The 12,678-nt window shown below is 44.6% G+C and overlaps 1 protein-coding gene across 1 annotated transcript in view; it reads right to left on the minus strand.

Moving 5' to 3' along the window:
* LOC146835058 (vitamin D3 hydroxylase-associated protein-like) overlaps positions 1–12,678 on the minus strand; it is a 686,483-nt gene that overhangs the window by 379,440 nt on the left and 294,365 nt on the right. Inside the window, exon 8 of the mRNA XM_085602724.1 lies at positions 8,648–8,773. Coding sequence (XP_085458850.1) covers positions 8,648–8,773 — 126 coding nt within the window. The remainder of the gene's footprint in view (positions 1–8,647; positions 8,774–12,678) is intronic.

The following is a 12,678-nucleotide window of genomic DNA, read 5'->3' on the forward strand; positions in this document are numbered from 1 at the left end:
ATACACATGGCCATTAAAGGAAGAACTCTGAAACAGGTATTTCCCACTACACCTCAAAGCTCAAAAATAACTTCCTCTAAGATTGTACACCTCTTCTTCAGGAGAGGAAAGAACTAACCACTACAAATTATGAGTCAAAATAATAAATAACTTATTTTACCATAATGCCTCAAACTACAGTTTTGCATATAAGCACTGTAAGTATCAGGTGTTACTATTTCTCAGTTCACTGATACTTATACTGCTCACAAAGTCCCTGACTCCACCCAACTACTGCATAGGGTAGAAGATCACACTTTCCCAAGCAGACTCTGAACACCTTCTCTGACTCCCTTTACCAGGAGCAATGGCAGAGTCTCAAGCTGTGTTAAAACCCTGCACCTCTCCTTGGAGGACAGCCCTGGGCAAATGACAGAGCCCAAGTGTTAGTACAACATTCTTCCCTTAGACCCCTGCCCAGACACAGCAGAGGAGAGCAGACAACGCTTCGCATGAACTACTCTATCCTGCCCTCACCCCTGATTCTGTCCTCGGTATCCTGACAGAAAATGTGCAAATGCTGTAATCAAGCCATAAGTGTTTAATTCGCTGAGCCATCATACAGGCCTATGTGAATGCAGCGCTCCACTCTTTACTAATTCTATGTTGATTACATTATTAGTCTCCCCTAAATTTACACCAGCACACCGAAGCAGGACAGTTTGGAACATTTTAAGTGATCAAATCAACTGGGGACGACAGTGATGTCAAAACTGTTTATGGAATACGACTATGCTTGAAATGGGATTTGAAACATTTTGCCTATCGGGAGGTTTTCTTTTTTGGAGCCCTACATTATGTACACATATCAATAATAGATATCCAGTCACAGCTGAAAGGAAATTCCAGTGTAGGATCCAGAATGATCTTCCTAAACATTAAAGTGTTCTCTTGGATCCAGTTTTGTTTACCAATGTTTGGGTACCATGCACATCTGCCATGTAATGAGACTTCTGTGCATGCCATGGTTGAGCTGGCGTTGGAACATGAAGGGCCTGATTACCAGTATCGGTGACATGATAGATATTGGTACCATGGAGTACATTATTTATTGAGTGCGATAAATATCAACTATTACAAGTTGTTGGGGAATAACATGCATAGTGTTTAACACACCAAAATCTCCATGATACAGTAAATATCATATGGCTCTCCCCTGTTAAATTTCAGCAGGATTGACCGATAATTATCGGATACGTTCAATGCCTAGCAACTTGTAATTCCAACTCGTGCGTGATAGTGGTTTACACAGGGGACGGAACTCAACAAGCAACTCGTAAGAAGCCCTACGTTCACAATCTCATACCAAAAATTGAAAATCCTGTTCAGTCATTTTCTATTTCGTTTTCCAAATTTGAAGAAACACATTTGTAGTTGAATTTTCCATGGCCAACATTTACTTCTCAAGTCTCAAAAAACAATGCTTAAACAAACAGATCTAAACTTATCTGCAAAATCATTTGATGATATCTCTATTTTGGAATCCTTTCAATAAACGGCCAATACCTTCCCATGCCATCAGTTTTATGAGGCATGTGTTTAAACGAGCTCGCAAGATTTAAACAAATTAACAACAATCCTCTTTTACTAAGCCCCTATTTGGGCACATCCTCAATTTGGTTTATTTTGTAAGAGAATGAATTTCCAGATTTGAATTGATTGCAAGATACTACATCTGAAACAAATGGCAATTAATGGGTATTTTTTGTTAGAAAGTGTGAATTAAACTATCGAATTCTGAGGGAAGTAGTTAGATTCACACAGAATACTCTTAATCAGCACCTACTCTGAGGCAAGGTGTTAATTTATCAGTTTTTGGAATTCGCATATATTTCCAGTCCTACACCAGAAAAGCTGATCCGCTCACTGGTTTCCATGCGTTCTACATGGCAGGTTGTGTGACATTTGCTTTTTTCCTCGTGTAGAGGTGTACAGAAAGAATAACTTCGATTTACTGAAAGCAGCCCACTGTACAATATTATTTCTTTTTCGCTTTAACCTCCACAAGGAAAACGCATTTTCAACGCAAACCCGGTTTTGTGGTGTTTAACTCACTGAATGACCTTGAAGTGGATTTACACCAACCTTTTCCAGGAGCAAATCTTCAACCATTTTCAGAACAACAGAAAAAATCATTGCAGTTTGTAGGCATTTACAAACTCTCAGTGTAAACTATGCCTTAAACTAATTACTCCTCGCCTCTTTCAAGGAGTTTACTACTGAACAATTGTATGCAGTTTTGATTTACAAATTGTGTTACATGGTGTGAGACCTAGTCGCTGCTCCTTTTAAATCTTCATTTTGCAATCATGAATATGTATTAACTGTGCTCACTCACCCCCGCATTGCCGCCACTCACGGGGCATCCTAGGGAGCTCATCGTCCCCCGGTCCTTCAAGGCTTGTTGTGCCGATTGAACGGAGGGGACCTGACTCATCCCCCTGCACCTTCCCTCACTTCTTGCCGCCTGCCCTGACCCGCATAAAGCTAGATGGGGACACGGCCGCGCAGCGGACGCGCGCAGCGGGTGCGCCGGCGGCGCGCCAAAGGCAAGCCCGTCTGCGCTCGTCCGCGGTCACACGGGTCCAGGGGCCAGAAACTCTGCCCTTTCTCTAAGATACTCCACTACAGAGCTGAGAGAGTTACATGGGAATCAGGAGATTGCTACCCATATCCGCCTCTGCTCAGCTGAAGCAGGTATTTTCAGATACAGAACCAACTTCCCTGAAGTTCTCCCCAGTCACAACTCCGACACATCCATTACAGTACTTCCTTCCAACACGCCCAGTAGTCATGGACAAAGGGGACTTTCAGTTATATACCTAAACACACGATCTATGGTAAAACACCAACTCGAGATCTTCCAACTCTTTCAGTTGGAAAGGCCTGACCTACTTCTCCTCACGGAAACGTGGCTCACCGAAGAATCTATACCTGACATTCTGGCAGCCCTAACAGATAACTATTACATCCTACAAACTAACCGCCCCCCAGGAAAAGCGGGTGGTGGTGTAGCAGCCATCATCCTTAAGGACCATCAGTTTAAGACACTGGAGATTAAGGGTGTGACCTCTGTTGACAGCTTAGTTTTTAAACTGGAATCCCCCCAGTCATCCTTCACCTGTGCTCTCTTTTATAGACCCCCCCTGCTGCGTGCCCACTTTTCCCCAGGCATTGGGAGAAATGATCTCCCATCTGACGATTGTCCACGCCAGACTCCTTATCATAGGTGACTTCAATTACTGGCCTTTAGACGCCATGGAGAGCGTCAGCTCTATTGAACTAACAGATCTCCTGTCGGGTATGAACTGCACCCAGCACGTGCAGGCACCCACCCATATCAAGGGACACATTTTAGACCACGTCTGGACAGCCAACATGACTCCCTCGACCCTCTTGATCTCTCCGTGCACCTGGTCGGATCATCACCTTGTGTCCTTCACTCTCCCGGATGTTCAGCCCAATAAACCCAAACCGACTAAAAATCACAAGTCAAGGAACTGGAAAAACGCTAATATTGATAATTTCTGCTCTCGTCTTACTTCCACGGCCCCTATTGCCACAGAGTCAATCCACGTTCAGGCCACAAATCTTAAGTTATGGCTTGAATCAGCAAGTGAGTGCGTCGCCCCGCTTAAGTACACTATAACTATCAGACCGCATGACGCTCAGCGATGGTTCTCCGCGGACCTAAAAACTAAGAAGCTTGCACTAAGACAAGCGGAGCGTAGGTGGAGACTTCACTATTACTCAGCTGACAAAAACAACTACACCAATCTACTAAAAGAATATAAAACCTCCATTCTCCAAACCAAAATGGACTATTTCTCAAAGAAAGTCGTGGACTCAGCTAGCAAAGCCAAAGATATCTTCTCCATAGTCAGCGAGCTATCTAAACCTGATAGAATAGTACCCAAGCTAATCCCCTCTCAACCCCTTTGCAACTCACTCAACTCATACTTTATGGATAAGATCACTGCCATTAAAGCCAGCATCTCGTCCTCTAGCACCTCTGTCAACTCTCCTAATACCGGGGACTTGTCACCCCTGATGACCCTGTTTCCCCAAATCCCCTTGGAAACCTTTATGGGTCTACTAAAAAGAGTTGGCTCGGGGTCCCCAACAGATTGCTGCCCCCCTTATGTCCTCCAGGAGACCTTCTCCAGGAGGACATAAGGGGACCCTCTCTCTCTTCTAAACAAATCACTGGAAGAGGGCATAGTCCACGACCTCTTTAAAACTGCGGAAATTATCCCCATCTTGAAGAAACCAGGTGCTGACCCCTCTACCCCTGGTAACTACCGCCCTATCTCGTTACTACCATACCTCAGAAAGGTCTTAGAGGCCTATGTCTCTACACAACTTAGTTCCTTTGTCGAACTGCATCACATCCTGGACCCCCACCAGGCCGGCTTTCGACCCTCTCACTCCACAGAATCTGTCATCCTGACAGTCATGGACGAGCTTAGAGGAAGCGCTGATAGAGGGCTTACCCAGGCCCTGGTTCTCCTGGATCTGTCAGCAGCTTTTGACACGGTCGGCCATAACATCCTTCTGGACCGTGTTAACAATGCCGGGATCAAGGGCCTGGCTCTAAAATGGCTTTCCTCCTTTCTCAGCAACCGATTTCAATCGGTCCTCCTCGCCAACATCTCTTCAAAGAAGATGAAACTCTCCTGCGGAGTTCCTCAGGGCATTTCCCTCTCCCCGCTTCTTTTCAATCTCTACCTCCTTCCATTAATCTCATCTCTTCGGGACAGGAAGTCGTAACATACAATTATGCGGACGACCTCCAGCTGGTTTTTAATATCAGTCTCCACCTTTCCTCGCTAACCCACTTCCAAGACACTATGATCTTCATTAGCGAATGGATGAATGGAAACCAAATGAAACTCAACCCTGATAAAACGGAACTGATCCTCACGGGCAGACCTGCCAACCCATGGAACTCCAACTTTTGGCCATCCTCTTTAGGCAACCCCCCTGCCCCGGCCAGCTCTGCCAAGAGCCTTGGAATATTGGTCAGAAACGATCTATCGATGAAAGCTCAGATCAGCTCGGTGGTCTCTGCTGGCTTCTTCCAACTACGCAGAATCAAGAAAATCAGCAGATTCCTGTCTCAGGAAGCCTTGACTTTAGTGATCTTAGCTCTGGTCATCTCCTGACTTGATTATTCGAACTGCCTCTACGTAGGCATCCCGGCATACCAGCTTAGACGCCTCCAACTTGTCCAGAACCAGGCTGCCAGATTGATTTTCCATCAGCCTAGATGGCACCGTATTCCGCCTCTGATGAAAGGCCTTCACTGGCTGCCTGTGGCCATGCGGGGTCTTTTCAAACTGGGATGCACTATCTTCAAATCCCTGCACGGGAACAGTCCAGCCTTCATCTCATCTAAAATTATACGTTACGTCCCCAATCGCTACCTCCGATCCGCCCACCTGAATCTGCTAGTCACCCCCACATTTAAACGCAAAAAACTGGGCGGTACTCGCTTTGGAGTATTGGCCCCGCAGTTCTGGAACTCGCTCCCGCTGGAGTTAAGGACAACCACCTCTTATGTCTCATTCAGAAAACTGCTGAAGACTTGACTGTTCTCTCAGGCCTACGACAACTAGCTCTCTTCTCATCCGCTGCCTCATGTTTCTCTCAGCGCCAAGAAACCGTTGGTGAACGTGCGCTTAACAAATTCCCTGTAACATAACATAACATAACATGCAGTTGTATCGTTCTGAGAATGCCTGGCAGACATAAATGGGGCCATTTTCTTACCACGCACGTTTATAGTTGTAAATGATGTTATGAATCATGCCCAGTGTCTACAGAGAGCTATTTCTCCCTTGAAAGAGCAAGAACCGCCTATCTCTGTCGGCAAGAAGCAAAGGATGAAATAGGTCTCTGCTGCACCTGCTCACAAAGGACAATCCAGAAATGTAAGAATAGCTCTGATCAGGAATGATACATGATTGATGTTTTGTTAGCTCTATTATCTAGCCTACTTTAGAAAGGCTGGTGTTAATCTGCAAATCACGTTGTGACAAAGAATTATATTATAAACTTGTTGGACAAATGTGAAGACATTTTAAAGGTTCAATTCCTAATGTTTATTTACTTCATTCAGTTGGACGTTTCAAAGGATGGCAGAACGTTTTTGTGGCAGAAATCAGTCAGTGATGGGTCTGTTAATCAGTCAAACAGAATTCTTAATTATTTTCAATGGTTACTAATGCTGGAGCACAGCTGACAGACATAAAGCATTATGGGAGATGCTTGGCAATCTCATGAACCCAAATAAAATCCTTCTTTTGAAATGGAAGTGTTCATCTCATCTTCGCTTCAAATGAGTAATGGCTGCTGGAAATGCCCCTTCTCTAAGTGGATGAAAAGATAACATGTAGAATAAGGGGTTTTGAGGACAGCTACAACCAAATTTGGAAAATCTTCCTCAATCTATATGATACATGAATAATGGAAAGTTCAGTGGTAGAGCCGGCATTTTCTGGCTAGGTTACTTTCCTTTTTTCTTTTCATTACCACCTGTCTTTCTGATAAGGTACCTATAATTATTTACTTCAAGGTTTATATAGCTAAATTATATTACATATTATAATGATTTAGGGTCAAATTAAGAGCCTGACCGCCAAACATGAGGTAGCGCAATGGTGGCGGTCCTGCAGCAGCTGTATTCCGAGGCGGCAATTCGGCCTGCCACTGCTGTGTCAGCTTCACCAGGGAACTACTGTTCCCTGGTGGTGGCGCAGAGGACAGGGCTATACAATATGCAAGGTGGGACTGCCGTGGTACACCAAGCAAATTACGAGTATCCCACCTGTCAGCCCTTTTATGGTGGTGAGCCCACCATGAAAAGGCTGATGGTGGGTAAACAGAGCCGCCACCATGGGGATGTATTCAGGGGGACACATCATGTGCCTCCCTGTTTGCATGCACCCCGAGTTCCAGCACAGCATGGACTTCAAAGTCCATGCTGTGCTGGAACTGCTTTTGTGTTCCCATTTCGGTGCCCATTTTCAGGGCACCGCCATGGGAAAGGCAAAAGAAAAGCCTGTCAGACAAGAGTTGTTTTCGTAATCTGGTGGGCGAGCCATGCAGGGCCTTGGCGGTGCTGTGCTGACACAAATTCAGCACTGCACCACCAAAGTCATAATCAGGCCCTCAGTAACATACTAGTATTTGAGATTCTTCCATTTAGAGTTCTTGCACTTCAAAGATGTTCTATTTGGGGATACAAGGAGCCGCCCTCAACTGGATCCAATCCTTTCTCTCTGGCAGAACCCAGAGGATCAGACTCCCTCCCCTCCTCGCCACACCCATCGATATCAACTGCGGAGTAGACCAAGGATCATCGCTCAGCCCCACTCTCTTCAACATCTACATGGCCCCCCCTTGCCGCCATCGTCAGACAGCACTGGCTCAGCATAGTATCCTATGCAGACGACACCCATCTCATCCTCTCACTCACAAAGAATCCCGAAGACATCAGACTCTGCTTCCATGAAGGAATGAAGAACATCACAGCCTGGATGAAAGACAGCTGTTTGAAGCTCAACTCAGAGAAAAGCAAGGTCCTCATCCTCGGACCCTGCACCCCTGCATGGGACAACACCTGGTGGTCCTCCGCCCTCGGGAACCCACCCATCCCTACAGACCACGCACGAAACCTCAGCATCATCCTCGACTCCTCCCACTCCATGAACTGCTAGATCAACGCTGTCGCTTCCACCAGTTTCAACTGCCTGTGCATCCTCCACAAGACCTTCAAATGGATATCCCCGACTGCAGAAGGACCGTCACCCACACACTCATAACCAGCAGACTGGACTACGGAAACGCCCTATACGCCGGAATCAAAAGAACTCTTCTACACAAACTCCAAACCATCCAGAACGCCGCAGTCAGACTCGTACTGGGGACACCGTGTCACAAACACATGACCCAACACCTACTTTACCTCCACTGGCTCCCGATCGAGAAGAGAGTCACCTTCAAACTCCTCACCCATGCCTTCAAATCCCTCAACAACATCGGACCCAAATACCTCAACGAGAGAGTCTCTTTCCATGAGGAACCTCTGCTCTGCTGACCTCGCCCTGGCAGAGGTCCCCCGCATCCGCAGAAACAGAGCAGGCGGGAGAGCTTTCTCCTACATATCAGCCAAGACCTGGAACAAGCTCCCTGTGAACATCAGATGCTCCCCGACCCTGCACATGTTCAAGAAGGACCTCAAGAACTGGCTCTTCGACTGATCCGGTGCTGCTCCCCCTCACTCCCCTAGTGCCTTGAGACTCTCGCGGGTGAGTAACGCGCTTTATAAACCCCTGATTGATTGATTGATTGGTTTCTATTTGTCATCTTTCAATAACGTAACTCAATAAAAAGTAATTCATAAAACCAAAAACATACCCACATTAAAGTAAACATGGAAAAGAAACAATATGCTCTAAAAAGTGTGGATATATGGCTACAATTTATGATAAATGTGCCATATTTTGGGGGAAAAAACATTACAATGATATTTTGAAGTGCCAGGACATAAACATTAACAATTTTATGGTAAAACATCAGATTATGCAGCTTGGCAAATGCTTACCGTGTGTCCTGCTTCTTCGAGAAGTTTTTTAGTTTCATGAATCGCTCGTCTCATACTGGGAAGTGCTGGAAAATGGCTTATATTGTCAAAATAGCCAATCCTAAGAGGTTCTGAACTGGAATAAATCTGGAATGACAGGTTGGCGTTGTTTAAAATGCAAGCTTCACTTAAGCAAAGGAAATGACATACACATTAATGGATCACACATTTCACCAAACTATATTTTAAAAATAATGAGTTTTATCATATCCTGAGCATCTTTGTTTTTTGACAGTCATCATATTTACCTGGCAAATGCTTCACACTCAGTTGTCTATCATAAAAAAAATTAACAAAACCTAGTTTCAATTTTTTTAATATATGTTGTTCAGTTACACTCTACCATGCTTACATTTTAGGCCTGTAATATCATCCATAATCTTTCATTCATTATGTCTAAAAACTCTTACTACAGAAAATAGGTTCATAATTTGAAATTTTATGTCAAGACTGGATGCTCCTGTTATGTGTTACTTCCTCGCTTTACTCACATAGAAGCAAATGGACACTCCATACAGTATAAAGTTAAACAGTAATGAAACAAAACTAAAACCCCCATGAGTCCTAGGGCCAAAGACTAGAGTATGACCTATAGTACATATAGTGGTGAAACTGCCATAGTCCTTCCTCTTTCTTGCTGCTCTCTGACTGCCAGTTGCCTTTGGCCCTCATGTATGCAATGTAAGTGCCGGCAAGCCTCCAATTTGTAAACTCAGAACCCTTTTGACCACAAATATGGCATTTTTGAATTCACCAAACCCAATTAGCGATTTCATAATGCTGCTAAATCTTACTGAATCACTAATTGGGTTTGGGAATAGATACCGAATCGATATTTGGAAGGGGCGTGTTAAGGGCGTTCCTTCCAAATACTGATTCCTTTGGGGATGTATTAATAATTTACAACCAAAATACGGTCACAAAACATGATTTTTTACTACTTCTTTTAAAGAGGTGGTAAGCTATTCGCAAATAGTAAGGGGGCCCCAGGGTAGAAGCATCCATGGGACCAGTTTCAGGGCATCACCCCTCGTAGAAGTAGAGCAGTGAAACCTATAAGCAGGAGGCGTAAGGCTGAAGCAGGCCCTTTCACATGGGGTTCGACCCATATGAAAGAACACATTGCTGGAGTTGCGTCTGTTTTCAGACACACCCCAGCAATGTGTTACTTTTGTGCCTACAGATACGTCAGTAATACTGATGTATCTGTAACTCCTTGCAACATGGACCGCCGTACATTAAATACCCTGCATCCATCATGTCGCAGCAATGCAACAGTTTTCACAAATGAGGCCCTGGATTTTTTGCACCTAATAAAATCTCATACTTCTGGATTCCGAATTAAATTGCAACAAATTGTTCCTATTCCAATTTTTGGGGGCAAGTACCGAAATCTGCATGTCTCAGTGAATTATTGTCTCTCTCCACCAAATAAATTCAGACAAGTCACACCTACCAAAATTTACCAGGGTATGCAGACATTATTTCACACAGTAATTATCTGTGCACTACTCGAAATGCCCACCCTGAGAATAGAGGGTTTTACGCAGGGGTCGAAATTTTCGACCACGCCTGTAAATGGGCTATAAACAAGGCCACTGGAATTATGGGGCATATTATCAAGGACAGCGTTACAATTATCGCCGCTTTAGCAGTAGAAAACTGCCGCTAAAGCGGCGATAATGGGCTTGATAATATGCCGCAGAGAATTCCAATAGAAGCCCATGTTCTGGTGTCAACATGGGCTTCTATTGGAATTCTCTGCGGCATATTATCAAGCCCATTATCGCCGCTTTAGCGGCAGTTTTCTGCCGCTACAGCGGCGATAATTGTAATGTCGTGCTTGATAATATGCCCCTATGTGTTTGTGCAGCCGAGGCGTTTTTCTCATAATTATGGATCTCCTGTATCTGCCACACAATCCATTATCTGCTGCATAGTCTGCAGATTTTACAAAAAGAAATTGTTTCTAGTTTAGACGGTTCAAAAGTTACTAAAACTTCACCCACACGTTGTTGCGCAGAGGAAGGTCCTTTGCAAAAGTCGACTGGTCACCTCTCTTTTGCATATTGCTGTGCTTGAGCATTAAACTCGTACTACTGTGGTCAACCTTGCCAAGACAGGTTTAACAAGTGTAAAAATGACAATGTGCTTGCATTATGCCGCATAATCTCCCTCTTCTTGCTCCATAACTTGGTCAACCCTGCCCCATAATTTGTCCCTCTCCTGCGCATAATTCCAGTGGCCTTGGTCATAAATTGTAAGAGACAGACTTTTGTATTATCGGTGTTTCATTTAGCAACCTCTCCATTCTGTCCATGCACCTTAATCTTATTTTATCTTTTCCAGCAGTGCCACTAGATGGCAGGATAGGCACAGCATATTAATCCGTCATCGCTTCACTCTGGAAAATGGATTTCTGTGGCGAAGACTCAGACGTCATGTTTCCCTTCATAGCATCAGCTAGTTTATGTCTTAACTTCCACCGTAAAGCACGTGTTCTACTATTGCACATACCCCCCAACTGCATTAATCTCCCTCAAACTCTTCCGTTTTGCCTACGTGAGTTACCAGACTGAAATGCCTGCTGCTTCTCAGCCATCCAGCATCAGCCCTGTAGCAAGGATGACAAGGGCTCTGGTGAAAAGAAGGAAAATAACCCCTTGGACTGCTGCTGGGCTAGTAATATATAGCAAGTAGCCCGGTCCAACGGCCCCTGGGCACAGGTGCACTGCGCCTGCTGCACCCATGGTAACTGCGCGCCTGCCCAGCATTTCCTTCACTAGGTAATTCCACCCCTACATCAAAAACTCGCACTGCCCCTCAAAGTCTTCCACTTCAAGATCCATTCTACACGAGCATAACGTTCCTTCTCCACACAACCTGTTCTCTCTCCTCATCAGAAGAACGTCGTGAATGTTCCCCTATCACTGGCACTCTAACGCTGCCCTCTTCAGGGTGTGCCAGCCACCTTCACTCGCCTACGATAGCTCTTTTAGTGCAAATTTGTAATTCTCTCCTCACTAAACGCTGTGTTATTGTTTATTGAAAAGCAGCTCTCGCAGTACCGTAAAGCAGACTTTACATTATAAAAGATAAATGAATTAATAAATAAAAATAAACATTCCATCCCATTTAAAGCATATAATTTTGACAACTATAAACCTAAATTAAAAAAAGGCATAGACATTTTATAGTCTATTGAAAGCGCAAATTGAGATAAACATCAGTACTTAGGGCCCCATTTATGGCATTTTGGTGTGTGGCAGCGCAGCAGGGCACCTTGCTGCGCTGCCCGACGCCACAGTGAAAGGGCAGGAATGCACCGTATTTAAGCAATCTGGGGACATATCAACAAGGGCTTTATCTCTGCTTTTTTGGCTTTAAAAGCCAAAAAAGCAGAGATAAAACTAGCACCCTATCAACAACAGGGTGCTAACATGCAAATTTGCATGTTAGCACCCTTTTACTCTACGCTTCCCCTTGCATCTCTAATGAGATGCAAAGGGGGCGTTCCAGAGTAAAATAATAAGCGACATTTCTCCTATTATCAAGAATGTCGCTAACCCTGTTAGAGACAAAAAAAGCAGCGCTAACCGCGGTTAACGCTGCTTTTTTACGTCTGGTATTTTTCTGACTTAGCCATGATATCCTATGGAAGGAGGATATCATGGCTAAGTTTGTCTGTCCCTATCAACAAGCTAACGTGAGATTATCGCTGGGTTTCCAGCGATAATCTCACGTTAGCCACTTAGCGTGAGCATTTTTATGGCTATTGAGATAAGCGTTGCTAATAGCACGTAATCTCAGCGATAAAAATCAATGCTAGCCGGCGATAATTATCCTAGCGCTAAGTGCGCTTAGCGATAATTATCGCCGGTTGTTGTTGATATGCCCCATGGTGCATTCGTGTCCCTTCTGCGTGCACTGGCACCATTCTGGCAGCCTCGCGCCAACGTAGGCAATCTTGCACATACTGCAAGGGTTTCTCA

The sequence above is a fragment of the Triturus cristatus genome, chromosome 4_2 (genome assembly GCF_964204655.1).
Source record: "Triturus cristatus chromosome 4_2, aTriCri1.1, whole genome shotgun sequence".
NCBI lineage: Eukaryota > Metazoa > Chordata > Amphibia > Caudata > Salamandridae > Triturus > Triturus cristatus.